We start from the raw sequence: 18022 nt of genomic DNA, 5'->3' as shown, positions 1-18022 counted from the left end.
GCTCATCACCTGGGAACAGTTACTAATCTTTCTACCCAATAAGAGATGCCAGCACCCCTCCTTATTGAAGGCACGCACATATATATACACTCTTTCTCTCAGTTGGAAGAATCTGGGCCTCACTGCCATCACAAGCAGACCTCAGAATAGGATCCCACCCTGGAGTTCCTTGGCTCACAGTCAAGGTCAATGGAGGCCTCTCCACTGTCTATCACACTGACTTCTCCTCCGGTGTGTGGGGGAGTGAGGAGGGGATGACTGCTTCAGGATGCTTCCAGGTTCTTGTGAAAAACGGCATTTGCAGAGCTTTTGGTTAACTAGATCTCTGAAGGGGCTAAACTTTTTGCTAGGTAAGTGAGCACTCTATCGACATGTTAAAAAAATAAGTTTAATGCAGGTGGCTCATTTCATAAAGCTGGGGACAGGCACTCGCAACAAAGGGCAGCAGCATGTTGGGCATGTCAGCTCCTTACACTGCCTACCTTCCAGGTGGCACAGCCAGACCCTTCTTGCTGCCCCCACGCCAGGATTTGTGCCCGCCTCTAGTAGGGGGGCTTTGGGGACTCTGAGCTTAGTAATGCAAGACAAAGCTATCAGGAAACAGCGTGGTTTAGTGCAAGAGAAGCTTTGTAGCAGAGAAATGGGGGCCAGGCTCTTCCAGCCCAGGAAATGGGAAAGGCCTGCGGTCCCCCTGCCCCTCATAGCTAGGCTCGTGGATCAGACTCTGGCTACAAACTAGAGAGCATGGTTTATAGCCAAGTGTTTGTTTTGCTTACTCTACCTGATTTCTTTTCTAGGAGCCTATTACTGTCCCCTGGCTCCCCTAGCCACCCACCACCTGGCCAGGCAGGGTCAAAAGGGCCCATGCTCAGGGGATGTGATCAAATGAGGAGCAGCTGTACAAGTTCATCTGCCATCCTCAGTGTAGGCCCAAGCCCAGCCCTTGGGTGGCTGAGTCTCCCCTGTCATCCTGGAATAATTACCCAGAGGTTTTCTCATTTACCTGTGATGATCACCAAGCAACACAACCAGCCCACCTGACAGGGACACCCCTAATGAGAATGGCCAGGCTAAGGGGCCTGCGTACAAGGATGCCCTCTGGTGTGAGTTCTCTGTAACTGGAGGCCCTCCCTGAGGACTGCCCTCCATGCCTGTGGGGTCACATCCACCTCTGCCTGGCATTCCTGAGCCATTCCAACAGTCACTGAGGCAAAATCCAAGGCGCCGGGGCTGCAGAGGCCCAGCCTGGTGCACACCCTGGCTCTCAGTTATATTTGACAAGTGTTCACTTACACTTCTGGGGGATGCACTGAATCCCTGAGCACCCCAAGGCCTCTGACATCTACTCCAGACACTTCAGTCTCAATTCTGGGCATTCCTTCAAAAGAAAGAGCCAAAAACCAAGTAGGCTTTCCCTTCCACCTCCCCAGCCCTCCAAATCCACATTATGAACAGATTTGTAGCATCTGGTTTGAAGTTCTCAACAGGCCCACCCAGCATGAAGACAGCTGTGACCTGTACCTGGGGCCTGCTTTGGCCTCATCCCTAAACCAGGCAGGCTGTATCTTAGCAAATCCACTTTACCCAAAAGTCTAGTTGGGTAGGATCCACAGTCTTCATTAGGGTGATAGTCTGGGCTGTGCCAGAAAGTGGTAGTGTTGGTGGAGGAGACTGTGAACAGCTCCTGGCAGTAAATGGGTCCAGTCAGCAGAAACACGCTCTCCTGGGGCATCTAATACCACCAGATATGGTCCTAGAGAGGGGGCAGGGACAATGAAGCTCTTCAGGGACAGCATGGATGGGGAAGGGGCATCCCACCTCCTGACATAGCACGGGAAGAAGGTGGGAGCAGGAGCCCGGAGCAGACAGCCATGGGAAACATTGACCTGAATGCAGTGGGAGAGAGGCAGAGCAGAGTCAACAGAAAATCCTCAGCCCTTTCCCAGGCCTGGTACCTGGGGAAATCTGCGGCAGCATGGGTGGGGAGGGGGCAGAAGGCACAAGGACCTGATCTACCCCTTCAGGGAAAGGCAGCAGGACTGCCACCATTACAGTCAAGGAGCTGTGGAGTTACGGGCGCTCACATGTCCACAAAGACCATGAAGCACCAGCCCAGGCCCCCGACCAGCAGCATGGTCACGTGGATGGCGTAGACCAGCAGTTCGTTGAGGAGGCGGAAGTCCACTCGCCGGCGGCCCAGTAGCAGCAGCAGCACAGACAGCTTGAGCTGGAAGCGCAGCAGGACGCGCACGCCCAGGTACTGGAGGCAGAAGAGGGCGGTCAGGGCGCCCCACAGCGCGGCGGTGAACAGGCTGCAGCTGAAGTAAAGCAGGAATCGGATGAAGCCATAGAGCCAGCGGGCGCGGATGTACACGTCGAAGTTGTTGTACTTGGTGCGGACCAGGCGTGAGGCGCGCACCGGCCCGCAGGCTGCGTGAAAGCAGGTGGTGTGCGGGCCGTGGAAAGAGCGCACCCGCCGCGGGATGGGCATCACCGGCATTGGGGCCCAGGCAGTACTAGCTGGCAGCGGCGGCCTGGGGGTGGTCTGCATAGGCTGCATGGGCACCTAGTCCCGAGAGCCCCAGGCTCAGTCCCAGGGAAGGCGTGGGCCTGCTGGGAGAGGGGCAAGGAGGGGAGGCAGTGAGCTGGAGCGCAGTGAGAGGCAGTCCACCCCCCTAGGGAAGTGGGGTCTGGGATCTGCACACACTCACCCCCCCAACTCTTCATTCCAGGCAGATCCACAAACAGAAAATGGATGGAGACATGTTTATTCTGCCAGCACTGCCAGGAGATGGGCCGGGAATATGACTGCCACCCACTCCTTCCCTCCCTTAGAACATCAGTAACGTGGGTGGGGGGTGGGTGGCTGCCCAGAGGCAATCAAGATCCCCACCCTCACCCCAACTAGGCTGCCCAGGCTCCTTCCACAGCGGCCAGGGGAGTCCTCACCCTCCAGAGCAAATAAAATGCCTGAATGGCATCCCACATGGTGTGAGGGAGGGCGTGGTACAGGGTGGAGACAAGTGATTCTCTTCAGCAACTTGACAAGTGCCAGAGGATCAGAGATCAGGGGCTTCTGGTACTGTACTTGCTGGGTGTTATTTCACCCAAGACCTGACTATTCTGCAAAGCTGGGGGAGTCATGCTGTGGTCCTGTGCCCCCAGGGGTGATAAAGGAAATGGCTCACTTGCGAGGGAGGAGGAGCATGGACAGCTGACAGTGGACGGCTGCCACCAAAGGCAGCAAGGGGCTCTCCGATTTAAATGTTTAAAAGGCGGGGAGAAAAGTTACAGGCCAGGGAGGCACATGACTTCTGGGGCTGCCTGCGCCCCGCCCCGCCCCCCCCCCCCACGACAGCGCCCACCCCACCGCAACCGCGGCTCGGCTCCAGGACCCAGCAGAGCGGTCACCTCCCGCCGGGCCCCGCTGCGGCTTCATCCACGCCGGCTCACCGGGGGCGGCTCCTCGCCGCGGGGGAGGCTGCCCGCGTTGGCCGGCGGGTCTGGGGTCCCCTCTGTCTCTCGGGGCTCCAGCAGCAGGGCTGCCGCATGATGCCGAGGGCGCGGCCTTCACGCGCGCCTGCCTGGAGCCTCCGGGAAGGGCCAGGGGCTCGCGGGCCCCGCCGCCGCCGGCGTTTGTCCCCGCGTGGGCGCCGTAGCTCTGTCCCTCTGCGGCCACCGTAGGAGCTTCAGGACGCCCCCTCCACCCGCGCCCACAGCGAGGCGCGCCTCCCTCCCCACTGTCGGCAGACACTGAACGTCCCGGAACTGGCACTTCCCTAGGGCGAGTGTGCGTAGGTGCGTGCGCGCGCACGAGGAGTCCCCCGCACGCACGCCCTGGGCTGCTCGGCCTATCAAGCGCACGCGCAAATGTGAATCTAAGCGAGTTGCCGGGTGGCAGCTTGGCGCACGCGCTCTGATAAGCTGTGCGTAGGAATGAGTCCTGGTGGGTGAGGCTACTCCCAGGTCAGCGATGAGGTTGCCGGGTCTGGCTGTCTGACGTCCTCTGCAACCCGCTTCCTTCCCCACACTAAGGTCCCGGCTGACACCCACATAGCCCCGTGGTGGCCCATTCCCAGGAGGATCCCTGCAGATGTGTCACCTCCCCACTCTTAGCCCTGCCCCGTCTCGCGTCTCTTAGCTACTTACTGCATTTACTGGCCTGCAGTTCTTGCCCCAGTTCCCACGTCCCTGTTAAGACCCTGCTCCAGCATCTCCTCGGAGACTGTCCTGGCGCCCACTTCACCTGCAAGACGCTGATTCTTGCTGTTTCCACCGCGTCCCAAACAATGTTTTTGTTTGTTTGTTTAATACCTTATGAACCAGTCCACAGGTGCATGTCCTTAAACGACTCCAGAAAGTTCTAGAACCATAGTCCTCCTGCCACTCCTATCTGCTATGGTTGGCTACGTCACTGGGTAGAAGCATTCCCAGGATGAGACCATTCCCCAGATCAGTGCCCAGGATGGGACTGTGTCCTTAGGGCAAGGGGTGATCTCCAAGATGCAGTGTCTGTTCATGGCTTTCTTGATGTGGGGCTCCAGCTCTGCCCTTCCTCCCTGAAGTTTCCGATCTATGAGCAGCCACCTGGCGCCACCTGCTGGGAAGCGGTGCTTTGTGCCAAGTCCTTAAGAGTACGGACTATCAGGACATAAGCACTGGGCGGTGAGTGTGGACACAGGATGATGGAGTCTGATGGGGACATCAGCTGACATGGAGTCTGCTAGCAGTAGGATACTGGACTTGGTTTGATGTTTAAACTAATATATGTGCTCATTAGGTTGAAACCCTTAGTCTTGGGTTTTCTGGTATTTTTTTTTGGCTGCCCTCAGTGACTGTGATGCTGACTAGGTTGCCCACGGTTTCCAAGAGCACTGGGCCCAAGGGTCTGTGAAGTGGTGCTGATTGTTCCTGCTCTGCGTTGGGGGTGGGGGTGGGGGTGGGGGTGGGGCACAGAACGCACCACGTGAGCCTTGCAGGCTATGAGGAAGGGTGAGGCTTGGACCAGCACATTGTGTTTATGTTCCTCTGCACACATTGGGGGCCAGGCCTCCTGGACCTCAGTTCTCCCTGTCACTGTGCCATTCCAGGAGCCAGGCAGGGTGCACGTGGCTTCTCAACCTCCTATCCCTCATTGTTCCCCCTTCAAGTTCAAGATCAAAGCTGAGTTAAGCTGGCCCTTCAGACTCAGTGAGGCAGCCCCCATGCTGCCCATCCCTCAGGGCCTAAAGTCTTTGGAGCAGGGAAGCCTGCATGTGGCACCCAGCCAGGATGGCCCAACGACATTCCCAGGTGTTTAGGTGTCCAGTGTCTGGCCAGACCCCAAGAACATGCAGCTGTGTGCAGTGTGGAAGTAAAGACAGGGCAGAGAAGCAGTCTGGGGGACCCCAGAGAAGTGCTCAAGTCCACAAGTAGGGGCTCTGAGTAACACAGGCACTGTCTAGAGTGTTGGTTTGTTTTGGTGGGCCTTGAGCATGTGCAATTTCAAATTATCTTTATTTCTTTCTTTATTTATTTGGATAGAGACCGCCAGAAATCGAGAGGGAAGGGGGTGGTAGAGAGGGAAGGGGGTGATAGAGAGGGAGAGAGACAGAGAGACACCTGTAGCCCTGCTTCACCACTTGTGAAGCTTTCCCCCTGCAGGTGGGGGCCAGGGCCTCGAACCCAGGTCCTTGGGCAACGTAACATGTGCACTCAACCAGGTGCACCACCACCCAGCCCCTGAAATTTCTAATCTATATTTATTTATTGGATAGAGATAGCTAGAAATTGAGAGGAAAAGGGAGAGATATAGACAGACACCTGCAGCACTACTTCACCACTTGCAAAGCTTTCCTCCTGCAGGTGGGGACAGGGGCTTGAAGCTGATTCCTTGCTCATTGTAACCTGTGTGTTCAACAGATGCACCACCTCTCAGCTCTTCATATATATTTACAGTCAGATCTTAATCAAAATTCTGATCTTGTCAACTTAGTTTCCCACCGAATCGAGGAGCAGAAATCTTCACAGGCTTCACAGTATTTTGCTTAGGTGCCGCCTTTTAGGGGCCTTAGCAGTAGCCATTTCAGCCTTTTAGATTCTTGCTTAGCTTTCTTTGCTTCCTTGGCAATCCTGATAGCTTCTCTTATTGAGCTTTTCTAACTTCCTGGCGTAGTGCCTCCTGTGTCCAGGGTATATCTTGTATCTGTTGAAACTGCGTAGCTTGACCTTCATGGCTGCTGCTGTACAGAGAGAGGGAAGATGGTGAATAATTTTTTTTTTAACCAGAGCGCTAATCAGCTCTGGCTTATGGAGGTGTGGGGGATTGAATCTGGGACTTGAGAGTCTGAGGCATGAAAGTCTCTTTGCATAACCATTATGCTCTACCCCCCATCTGGTGAATAATTTTTTTAAGTTTCTTTTTTTATTTCAGAGAACACAGTACTAAAATTTCCCCCAGTGTTGTGGTACTCCCATGTGGTGCCAGGGCATGGAATTGGGCTGTGCACTACCTGATGAGCTGTCACTGGGCCCCTATAAAATACGGATTACAGATGTGTACTGCTCCCCTACTCTTCCTGGAGCTATAACAGGCAGCTTTGCAGCTGAGTGGACTTTCCAGTGTGCCCAGATTCCATCTGAATGAGAGCTGAGAGCAGAGAGCAGAATGACTGGTCCTATCAATAAGGAACCTTTAAGAATTTTCTTTTTCTTTTTTCTTCTTCTTTTTTTTTTTTTTACAGAGTGTGAAGGAGAGTCATAGAGAAAGAACCAGAGGATGGCTTTGTCATATGCAGTGCCAGAAATTGAACTCAGGACCCTATGCCCTCAAGCCTAACGTGCCCACATACACACTGTGCAACCTCCTGGGTCACATTTAAAAAAAAAAATAAATCTTTATTGAGAAAGAGACCATAACTTGAGACTTCATACTTCTAGGTCCAGAATTCTCCAACTCTGCCACCTCCTGGACCACCACCAGTAAGGATTTAAAGATGCAGCTTCCTGAGCTTGGACTGAGGCAGATTGATGCTCAGTGAACACATCAGGAAAGTGTTCACTGAGAAACTACCAACAGAGCTTGAGGATTGGGACCCCATCTGCCATGGTGGGAAGGAGGAGGCCACACATCATCTCCAGAGGGGTAAGGGAGAGGGGGCTGGCCTCCACCAGAGCAGCAGGCACTTGGCCTTTTGGGAATGTGCCCTCCTAGAACCCAGGTGCCCAGGGGCAGAGGCCCATGGTCAGGGTAGCCTCCCACCATCAGCCACTTCCAGTTGCCTAGGCCCAGGTCCAAGCTATATTTTCTCCTGTGCTAATTTCACAAAAAACACAACTCTCACTCCTAGTGATTGAACAGTTCTGTGCTGACGGGAGTGAAGATTTGTAACCTTGCGTATCATTACCCCAGAGTGGGGGGTGCTTTGTCTGGCTCTGAGAAGCTGACATGTCAGGTATAGTTTATGGCACACTGGGAAGACAAACACACACATTTATATGTCACTTGTTGCAATATGAATGCGAACTTGTACTTCTTTCAAAACTTTTAATGAATTGTGTATATTCCAGGAGATTTATAGGGTGAAGGGAATGGCTCAAAATGTTACTCTTAGCATATTTTTCACTGGGGCAACAGTACCAAAAATCCCCAGAAGATATTACATTCTGAGATCCATCATAAATAGATGCATCTTAAAAGAGGTTTATTTTGGTCGTTAATGGTTGATTCCCCCACCAGTGCAGAATTTAAAGTTAAATTATGCAAAATCAAAAACAAACCTTATAATACTTAATCAAATATGCATAAAACTGTCAGGCCCAAATAAATTCTCTCAATTAACTTGCTTCAGATTGTGATTGCATTCACTAATTTAATCAGCTCAGAATAATCCAGAGACCAGGAATGATGAATGAATAAGTGCCCACTTGGCAGTGGGCAGGGACACAGCACCAGGTACTGTTTCTCCATGCCAGCAGCCATTTCTCTCCCTCCTCTGTATGGAAGGCAGCCAGACAGATTCTGCTAAGAGGACACCAGCCTTGGTCTGTTGCTGACTGAGCCAGAATCAAAAACTACCAACTGGGTGGAAGCCACTCCACTGGAGATCCACCTTGCCCTGAGGAAGGCCCCAGCCAGCAAGGGCAGCAGCACAGTGCCCCTGCCAGCCAAGCCACAGCCTGCTGCCTGGTGACTTAGCCTGTAGAGATGCCAGGTTAATAGAAACCAGAAAGCACCATGTTCAGTGAGAGGCAACAAACAAGAAAACATGTCCCTTCCTATAAGACTTCACTTATAAACATGAGGCCCAGAGTAGAAAAGCCCCATAGATAGCAGAGTGGGAAGTGGAGTAGAAGTGTTTTATGGAGGGGAGTTCAGAGGTAGTGCAGCCAGTTAAGCGCAGGTGGCGCAAAGCACAAGGACCAGCATAAGGATCCCAGTTTGAGCCCCTGGCTCCCCACCTGCAGGGGAGTTGCTTCACAATCAGTAAAGCAGATCTGCAAGTGTCTATCTTTCTCTTCCCCTCTCTGTCTTCCCCTCCCCTCTCCATTTCTCTCTGTCCTATCCAGCAATGACAACATCAATAACAACAATAATAATTACAATAATAAAACAAGGGCAACAAAAAGGAATAAATAAACAAATATTTTTAAAAAAAGAAAAAAGAAGTGTTTTTATGGGGACTGAATGTCAGTTTGAGAAGACTGAGCAGTTCTGTGGAAGGAGGGTAAGTGGCTTATGAGTGTGTGTGTGTGTGTGTGTGTGTGTGTGTGTGTGCCATGTGCCACCTAGCTGTGCACTTAAATGTGGCACATGGAATTTGATGTAATGTGTAGTTTATTACAATTAAAAAGAAGAGAGGGCAGAGCAGGGGAATAGTTCAACTGGTAGATCATTGGGCTTGCAGACCGGAGCTTCCTGATTTAATCCCTGACACTACATGTGCCAGAGTAGTGCTCTGACTTAGTCTCTCTCTTTCTCTCTCTTCCATGTAATAAGTAAGATAAATCTTAAAAAATAGAGAGTTCTAGGAGTTGGCTTTTTGGTTAGAATGCATACTTTAGTATGTTTAAGACCCTGGGTTTGACCCTCAGAAGCACAAGAGAGCAGGACAGATCTGCAGTCTGTTTCTTCCTCTTTCTGCTCCCCTCCTTTTGCCCCAAGTATATAGAATGAAAAGGTGGGACCAGGGCGCTACTCAGTGGTAACTGCCCTTGAACAAGGACCTGGGTTCATTCCCTGGAGCTGAATTTTTAATTCAGAGACCAAAATGGCCCTCCAGGAGCTAACAGCAGGGGTGGGGGAAATAAATACATATTTTTAAAAATAATTTTTAGATAGTTTTAAAAATATTTACTTTTAAAAGTATTTTACTTATTTTATTTTTTAGAGAGATGCAGAGAGAGAAAGACACAGAGAGGGACACCAGAGCACTGCACAGCTCTGGCTTATGGTGGTGCAGGGAGTTAAACCTGGGACTTTGGAGCCTCAGGCATAAAAATCTCTTTACATAACCATTGTGCTATCTACCCCCACCCATAAATACATATTTCCTTTTTTAAAAAAAGTTATTATCTTTATTTATTGATAGAGACAGCTAAAAATTGAGAAGGAAGGGGGTGATAGAGAGAGAGAGAGGCAGAGAGACACTTTCAGCACTATTTCACCACTCGCAAAGCTTTCCCCCTACGAGTGGGGACCAGAAGCTATTGTAATATGTGCACTCAACCATGTGCACCACCACCTGGCTCCATAAATACATATTTCTAAATGCTTGAATTTACATCATGGGATGTAAAGCATGGGAGAGGTGGTGCAGTGTCAGTATATAGGACTTGCATGCATGAGGTCCCAAGTTCAGTCCCCATCACTGCCTATGCCAGAATGGTGCTCTGATGATATCTCTCTCTCTCTCTCTCTCTCTTTCTCTCTCTGTCACGCACACACACACATCAATAAAATGAAACATATATATATTATAAAAAAAAACAACTACTGAACTGTTTACAGCTTTCCAGTTGTGACCTGTCTCCCTCTATCACATCACAGCTCATCTTTCTTTTAAAAATTTTTTTATATTTATTTATTTTCCCTTTTGTTGCCCTTGTTGTTTTATTGTCATAGTTATTATTGTTGTTCTTGATGTCATCGTTGTTGGATAGGACAGAGAGAAATGGAGAGAGGAGGGGAAGACAGAGGGGGGAGAGAAAGATAGACACCTGCTTGTGAAGCGACTCCCCTGTAGATGGGGAGCCGGGGGCTCAAACCAGGATCCTTATGCTGGTCCTTGCACTTTGCGCCACGTGCACTTACTTAACCTGCTGTGCTACAGCCCGACTCCCTTCCTTCCTTCCTTCCTTCCTTCCTTCCTTCCTTCCTTCCTTCCTCATGGGTTCACTCCTTCTAGAACCTTCTAGTGGTTCCTCTGGCTACCACCTCTGCTGAAGAGGGACAAATCACTGTCTCCAGAAGCTCTCTAGCCAAGCCAGTTGCCACTCTACCATACTACCTGCCTTGGTGCCTAATGCCTCTGACCTTAGGTCCTCCTCTTCTTGGACCTTCACTAGCCACGTCTGGCTTTTATTTTATTTTAATTTATTTTATTTTATTTTATTTTATTTTTTGCCACCAAGGTTATTGCTAAGGTTCCGGCTTGGTGGTTGCACTACTAATCCACCACTCCTGGCAGCCTTTTCTTTTTCTTTTTTTCCCCCTTCTTTCTATTTTATTAGATAGGATGGAGAAAACTGGAGCGAGAAGGAGTAGATAAAGAGGAAGAAAAGTGGTCTGGGATGTGGTGCAGTGGATAAGGCATTGGACTCTCAAGTGTGAAGTCCTGAGTTCAATCCCTGGCAGCACATGTTACCAGAGTGATGGCTGGTTCTTTCCCTATCTACTTTTTTTTTTTTTTTAAACCAGAGCACTGCTCAGCTCTGGCTTATGATGGTGCAGGGGGTTGAACCTGGGACCTTGGAGTCTCAGGCATGAGAGTCTCTTTGCATAACCATTATGCTCTCTACCCCTTCTCCTATCTTTCTCATAAGTAAATAAATAAAATTTTTAGAGAGAGATACCTGCAAACCTGCTTCACTGCTCATGAAGCTTCACCCACCCCTTGTTACAAGTGGGAAGTGGGGCTCAAAACTGGGTCCTTAAGCATGCTAATGTGTGTGCTCAACCAAATGTGCCACCATCTGGCTCTGCCACAATGTTCTTTCAAGGCCCCCTGTTCCAGGAAGACTTCCTACCTCCTGAGGCTGGACCAAGTGCCCAAGCTGTCCCAGAACCTGTCCCTGGGGGACTGCCTGTGTGTCCCTCACCTGCTGGTGAGCAGTGTCTGCCTGGCTGGAAAGACCAAAGTGGCCCTCTATAAATCTCTAAACATGGAGTCCTTAGAGGTTGCTGTCCCTGGCTGTCCCTGAGGTGTGCTCACCAAACCTCTGGTCCTTTGTTCCAGCTGAACTTCTGGACACCACAAAGAGGCTGGCCCTGCACCTGGGGGCTCTCCTGTTGGGCGGGATGGTTGGAGGTGAATGCTGTAGTCAACAACACAATCAAAGGAAGGAACAAGCTTTCAGCAGGTAGAGTGTGAGTGGCAGATCAGCCAGGGCTTGGAGTGGGATAGGTGAGGCTCCTGAGTCAGCACCAGTGGCTCCTGAGAAGGGATGACTCACTGGGCCCCTATGTCCACTGGGCTTCTCTGTCTCTCCACCCCCTGAAGCCCAGCTTCCTCTCCATTACAGTGGGCACAAACCAGTGCTTCCCTCAACTGAATTGTCAAGTTCATTTACCCCAACACCAGACATGTCATAGTGCTACTTCTTACCAGTGCTGGGTTGATGTTAAAGCACACCAAACATTCTTCTCTTCCACCATCTCCCAGGACTCAGATGCTGGATCCAGCCTGTACTGAAGGTGGCTCCAGCCCAGTTCTCCCACACCAACCTTATGTGTCTGCTGTTCAGTGGGCTCCTCTCTCTAGCTGCAGACCTGACCTTGGGATCTGGGTCTGCAGAGGCCTCCCATGGCCTTCACACACTCTGGGAGCAGTAGAGACTGTGTAGCATGTACACTTGGCAGATTCTCTGAACTCCAGTGGGACAATAAAGTCAATCACAGCACCCAGCCCTCAGAGAAGGGCTGGCCTAGTGTGTTTCACAGAGATGTTCATGTTGGCAACAATGCTTGAGGGTGTGTTTGCATGTGTGCATGTGCAAAGGTACCTGCAAGCCTGGGTCAAACCCAGGGCCTCACACAGGCAGGTGTGGAAGGCAGGTGCTCTATCATTTAGCTATATTGTTTTCTCAAGTGGAGTTGTGGATGGTAGAAAGGAGCCACAGCACCAAAGCTCCCTTCAGTGCAGCAGAGACTGGCTTTGAACCTGGATGGAGAATGTGACAAAGCAGATCCATTCTCCAGTTGAGCTATTTTGCCAGCCCTGCCCAAATTATATTGTTTTTCCTGTTTCTACCAGGGTTAACAATGGGACTCCATGTCGGCACTACACATCCATCATTCCTAGTAGATTTTTTTTGGTAGGACAGAGACACTGAGGAGATGGAAAGATAAAAAAGAGAGACACCTGCAGATCTGCTTCACTATTCATGAAGTGTCCCCCTGCTCAAGCCCAAGTCCTTGGACATGATAACGTGTGCGCTCAACCAAATGTGCCACCACCCACTCTCTTCCCGAGCTATGTTATTTATTCTTTTAATAATTTATTTAAAAAACTTTATTATCTTTACTTATTGATCAAAATCAAGAGGGTGGGCATGGATAGGGAGAGAGAAAGAGAGACACTTGCGGGAGTCAGGCAATAGCTCAGTGGGTTAAGCACAGGTGGTGCAAAGCATAAGGACCGGCTAAGGATCCCGGTTTGAGCCCCCGGCTCCCCACCTGCAGGGGAGTTGCTTCACAAGCAGTGAAGTAGGTCGGCAGGTGTCTATCATCTTCCCCTCCTCTCTCCATTTCTCTCTGTCCTATCCAGCAACAATGACATGAATAACAACAACAGTAATAACTACAACAATAAAACAAGGGCAACAAAAAGGAATAAATAAATATTAACAGAGAGAGAGAGAGAAAGAGAGACTTGCAGCACTGCTTCACCACTCGCAAAGGGTTTCCCCTGCAAGTAGGGACCAGATGCTTGAACTTGGGTACTTGCACATTGCAACCTGTGCACTCAACCAGGTGCACCACCACCTGGCCCCTGCTATGTTGTTTTTATTATGTTATTTATTTACTTGTTTATTTTTTAAATGTATGAGAGGGATAGGAAAGAGAGAGAGAACCAGACATCCCTTTGGTACGTGTGCTTCCAGGCATCGAACTCAAGACCTCATGCTTGAGAGTGCAACACTTTATCCACTGCACCACCTCCAGGACCACTTTATTTATTTGTTTAATACCGTTAGGGTTATCGCTGGGGCTTGCAGTACCTGCACTACGAATTCACTGCTCCTGACGACCATTTTTTTATTTTTATTTTATTTTTTTATTGGATAGGACAGAGAGAAATAGAGGAGGGGAAGATAGCGAGAGAGAAAGAGATACACCTGAAGACCTTTTTCACCACTTGTGAAGCATCCATCCTGCATGTGGGGACACGGAGACTCAAACCCAGATTCTTATATGGGTCCTTGAGCTTAGTACTAGGTGCGCTTAACTGGGTGCACCACCGCCCAGCCCCCTTATGTTGTTTTATTTACGATGGAGAAAGAAAAACAACTTGCAAATGCAGGCCTATTCTGAGCCCCGCAGATGTGAGCAGCCAGCCGGCAGGTGTGCCCCTAGGAGTAGGTGCAAGTCCCGCGCCTGCGCAGTAGGCTGGGGGATACAGCCCTGTGGATGCTCTGAGCCCCGCCCCATTCTCTGCGTAGCCAAGTTTGGGCCAGCAGGGGCCGCTCACAGCTCGGCATGCGTCGTGGGCCGCCTTTGCTGGGTGCTGCATTCCTGCGCCGCTAGACTGTACCTGAGAGGAGGCTTCAGCACCCCACAGAGCCAGGCTCCTCCTGGGGCATGCTTGGTCCACCCCTAATTACTTCTTTTCTTTCTAAGCCCAGAGTAGGTCTCTGGCATTCTCCATTTCTTAGTTTCCTCCTTAGTGAGTGCTTCCTGGCTAGGCTTTTCTGTTTGTGACTTCTGCACGATGGCAGGTGGGGTGGGGCCAAGCACAGCTGCTCTCAGAACCCAGGTTTCCTTGGGAAACCCTGGTGCCTCACTTTTAAGAGTGATACTAGTCGGGAGTTGGGCGGTAGCGCAACAGGTTAAGCGCAGGTGGCCCGAAGCGCAAGGACCGGCTTTAGGATCCCGGTTCAAGCCCCCGGCTCCTCACCTGCAGGGGAGTCACCTCACAAGCGGTGAAGCTGGTCTGCAGGTGTCTATCTTTCTCTCCACTTCTCTGTCTTCCCCTCCTCTCTCGATTTCTCTGTCCTATCCAACAACAACGACATCAATAACAACAATAACTACAACAATAAAACAAGGGCAAAAAAAGGGAATAAATAAATAAATTTCTTTTAAGAAAAGAGTGATACTAGTCACTGAGCCCAGAAAGAACATACAACTCTTGTATTAGGGACCCCTGGGGGGTTGTGGGTGGGGATACAGGGAATGAAGAGTATGAGCAGTGCCAAAGGAGGGTTCTTTGTCCACACAGGCTCATTCCTGGGCTCACTGCCCAGGTACCCTGCCTGGTTGATGTCCCTTGGGGCCTAAGGGACAGACCCTCCCTCCCTGGAAGATCCTGCCCACCTCCTTCTCAGTACCCAGAGGGTGACTAGCTGGGGTCCTCAGGCCACTTCACCTGCAGACTCTAGGGGGCAGCCTTGCCCTTTCCCTGCTGTCTAGGGGCCTCTGGCCCTGAATCAGGTGGGGGGCCATCCTGGAGTGGGGTGACAAGGAGACTCCTTCAGCAGTCCCTTCCCAGCACTGAGGTCCCTCAGCCCCTTGCTTTCTTCCTGGCACAAGGTGAACTGCCATAGGGGTTACGAGGGTGGGGGGGCTGCAAATTTTTGTGTAGCAACACGGTGGAGGGGTCACCCCCAATCACAGGTCACAACTTGTGTGTGCTCAGCACTCAGACCTAAGCTTCTTTGTTCAGTGGACAGAGATAGACAAAGAGACAGAGAAACAGGAGCAGAGAGAGGCCAAGAGGGAGAGATGAAAACAGAGGGTCAAGGAGATAAAGGCAAAGAGACAGAGACAGACAAACAGAAACTGAGACAGAGAGGGAGGAGGTGGCTCCTAACCCTGACAGGTAGGAGAATGGTGGGTGCCAAGGTTGGGGAAGAACTGTGTGAATGTAGGTCACTGCCTGAGTTGGATAGCAACTGTTAAGGAAATAGCAAGGGATGTAGCCAGGGGACCCATGGGACAACGCCCCCCCCCCCCAAGGCTCCTCATGCCCAGGATGAGAACAGAAGTGGCTGGGCACAGGCGACCTGGGGAAGGGGTCAGCACTGCCCAGGCTGCAGAGAAACCCATGGTCCTCTCTGGTTGCACACTTGCTTCCTAGGACCATCCCTACCTACATCTAAGAGAATTCTGCTGCCAATCCATCTCCTCCATTACAGGTGTGACATCAGCCCCAGAGCCCCATGGAGTGGCTCATCTGACTCTCTTTGGGTGTGTGGGCACAGCCTGAATCTGGTCCTCAGATTCTCCCAGCCCACCTGGGAGTGTGCCAGCCCACCCAGCTCCTTGCATTTGAAATAGACATCTATTGGTAAATGAGAGTGTGTCCCAGAAACAAAAGGGATGACACTTGCCTACAAAGGACAGTCTCATAGGTCTTGGGGTTGAGGGTAGAGTGGGAGTCCACTCTGGGGCTCGGAAAGAGCTGTTTGATCACTGAGTATATGGGCAAAGTTTTGCCCCTGAAGACCTCCCCTTTCACTATAAGTGTGGTCAACATCTACATCTTGAGGACTGTCAGTCTGAACAGCACTGAACTGTGCTTCTCAGAGCTGTGTCACTAGTCTAGAAATCCCTGTGCCCCTGTCCTTTCCCCAGCTGGAAAGGACACTTTCCCACTTTCATACCTGGAGTCTGTCTTGGGAATCTAGTCAGTAGGACCAGAACTCAATCTCTTCAATCCAGAGACACAGAGACCTGGGGAGAGGAACTCACTCCTCGGACAGGCCGCCAGGTGGATTTGCAACAGAAGCCTGTCTACAGTCTCACGCAGAGTACACACACCAGGAAGTGTGCCGAGCACCACTGTTAGGCGTTTGGTGGCTATTATTTGGGGCCTCGGCCTTGGCCAGCTGCGCCACACTTGGGCAGAATCATGACCACACTGGGTTGTTCTTGCTGTCAAATGCTGTTGAAGAACCAGGGAGGCCTGGGCCTGGCCAGTTCAGGGAGAGTCCTAAAGGCCTTCACTCTGCAGAGGGAAAGTGTGGAGGCCACCCTGCATGCTCCCCCATTGGTGAGTGTCTCACAGGGTCAGATGTGCCCAGTGGTTCCCCCATGCCCCTGCCTGGCCTGCTTCACTCTCTTTTTAAGATAAAAAATTTTTTTATAGAGACAGATATTGGGAGAGAAGGGGGAAGATAGACATCTACAGCTCTGCTTCATCATCCCTGCAGGTGGGAACCAGGGACTTGAACCTGTATCTTTGTGCGTGGTGATGTGTGTACTCAACCAGGTGTGCCACTGCCTGGTCTCTCACTCTTTGCCATACCTCCATATAATCAAACTGGTGACCAGCAAATGTGTCAATGAGTGAATGATTTTATAAGAATACCCTTATGTGTGAACTGTGGTGCAGGTGGCAGCACTGTGGTTGACAGCTGGCTCACTTGTGTCTTCCCTGTCCAGATCCAAGGATTTCATCTGTAGACCCATTCCCTTGAGGTCCAAAGCTTAGCCACAGAACTCCCATTCACCTCAGGTTAGGTCCAGGTGACAGTTGGTGTCTGTCACCCCTGGGACGTGGGCTCTGGCCACACATGGACACAGAGACTTGGACCCCATATTGGCACTGAGCAGGGTCCTCCTTTCCACTGTTGATCTCAGCACTCGGGTTATTTATGAATTCATCTATTTGCCATGACAAACCTTTCTGCATTTGGTTGCCATGGTTGCCTTAAGCCAGTCTCTTATTAATTCTGCATGTTATGAAATAAATATAGATCAGACAATCGCAGGGAAAGTGCTTCTTCTTTTTATTAGGCAGTTGAGTCCCCGGCATCAGGGCATGCTGCTCCCTGCACGGCATCATCCATCAGATCCGTGCCAGGCAGCAGATGAACTCGGAGCCAGAGAACCAAAAGAGGCAGAGAGAGACAGAGGTCCAGGAAGGGCTGAGGTCTGGAGGGCTGAATGGCCTCAGCAGCTTCAGAAAGGCCCTCCAGGGCTGGATACCTGGATCAGGGAGGGGGGCCAGCTCCCTCTGGGGAGCTTCAGCTGGAATTGCAGGTGAGCTGGAGTTGCCCCAGCTGCTAGGTGGGGGGTGTGGGGTCCCACCTAAGGAGTGCTCCAGGCAAGGGACCACCTGCGGCCTGGCCTGCCCAGACTTCATGTGGCAGGTGGCAGGTGGAAATGGCAGCTCCCTCATGTCCTTGCTCCAGGCTGGCTTTGAGGCCAGGAAGGTCTTGGGGATGGGGGGAATAATATGGGGGAGATCTCTTTCAGTCTAACTGACCTTGCGTATATGCCAGGATGGCCTGCATCCTCCCAGCACCTGGGGAGGGGTTCTCCACCTGCCTTTTACTGACAGAAGCACAGAAACAGGATGCTATAGCTCTCATGCCCGGTCCCTACCAGGCTCTGAAGCAAAGCCTCCTTTTCTCTGCCCTGAACTCTTTGTTCCCCTGCAAAACTGTCAGAGCTGATGCCCAGGGCCCACAGCAAATGGGGTAGCACCCCCCTAACCTGCTTGGCCAGTGGGTCACCCCAGTGCAGCTACCTGTATACAGTGCCTCAGGTGTCATGGCTCTTAGTCTCTGCGGCCTTGGGAGTCTTTCAAGCTGGGCCAAATGTCATTGGCCTTCCAGAGGGCAGGGTACTCCAGGACAGGAATATGGACTTCTGTCC

The 18022-nt window shown here is 51.3% G+C and overlaps 1 protein-coding gene across 3 annotated transcripts; it reads right to left on the bottom strand.

Moving 5' to 3' along the window:
- Window positions 1-372: 372 nt before the first annotated feature.
- Window positions 373-3784, bottom strand: TMEM250 (transmembrane protein 250). Of its 3 annotated transcripts, XR_009551989.1 has the most exons (3): window positions 3371-3784; window positions 1887-2610; window positions 373-1753 (listed from the first exon to the last, which is right to left on the bottom strand). XR_009551989.1 is itself a non-coding variant. In XM_060199389.1 (2 exons), the coding sequence occupies exon 2, from the start codon at window positions 2558-2560 to the stop codon at window positions 2081-2083; it is 480 nt and encodes a 159-aa protein (XP_060055372.1). In that variant the 5' UTR covers window positions 2561-2610; window positions 3371-3784; the 3' UTR covers window positions 373-2080. The 3 variants fall into 3 exon arrangements, 2 of the variants coding, with proteins under 2 accessions (XP_060055372.1, XP_060055373.1); XM_060199389.1 differs by having other exon boundaries at window positions 373-2610; XM_060199390.1 differs by having other exon boundaries at window positions 373-2613; window positions 3371-3444.
- Window positions 3785-18022: the final 14238 nt, after the last annotated feature.

Source organism: Erinaceus europaeus, chromosome 10 (assembly GCF_950295315.1).
Source record: "Erinaceus europaeus chromosome 10, mEriEur2.1, whole genome shotgun sequence".
In the NCBI taxonomy this organism is placed as follows: Eukaryota; Metazoa; Chordata; class Mammalia; order Eulipotyphla; family Erinaceidae; genus Erinaceus; species Erinaceus europaeus.
This window is presented reverse-complemented; position numbering and strand designations above follow the sequence as displayed.

What these genes read in the sequence shown, in the direction of transcription:
- TMEM250 (XM_060199389.1), bottom strand. Translation starts at nt 2,560, where the DNA reads ATGCAGCCTATGCAGACCACCCCCAGGCCGCCGCTGCCAGCTAGTACT.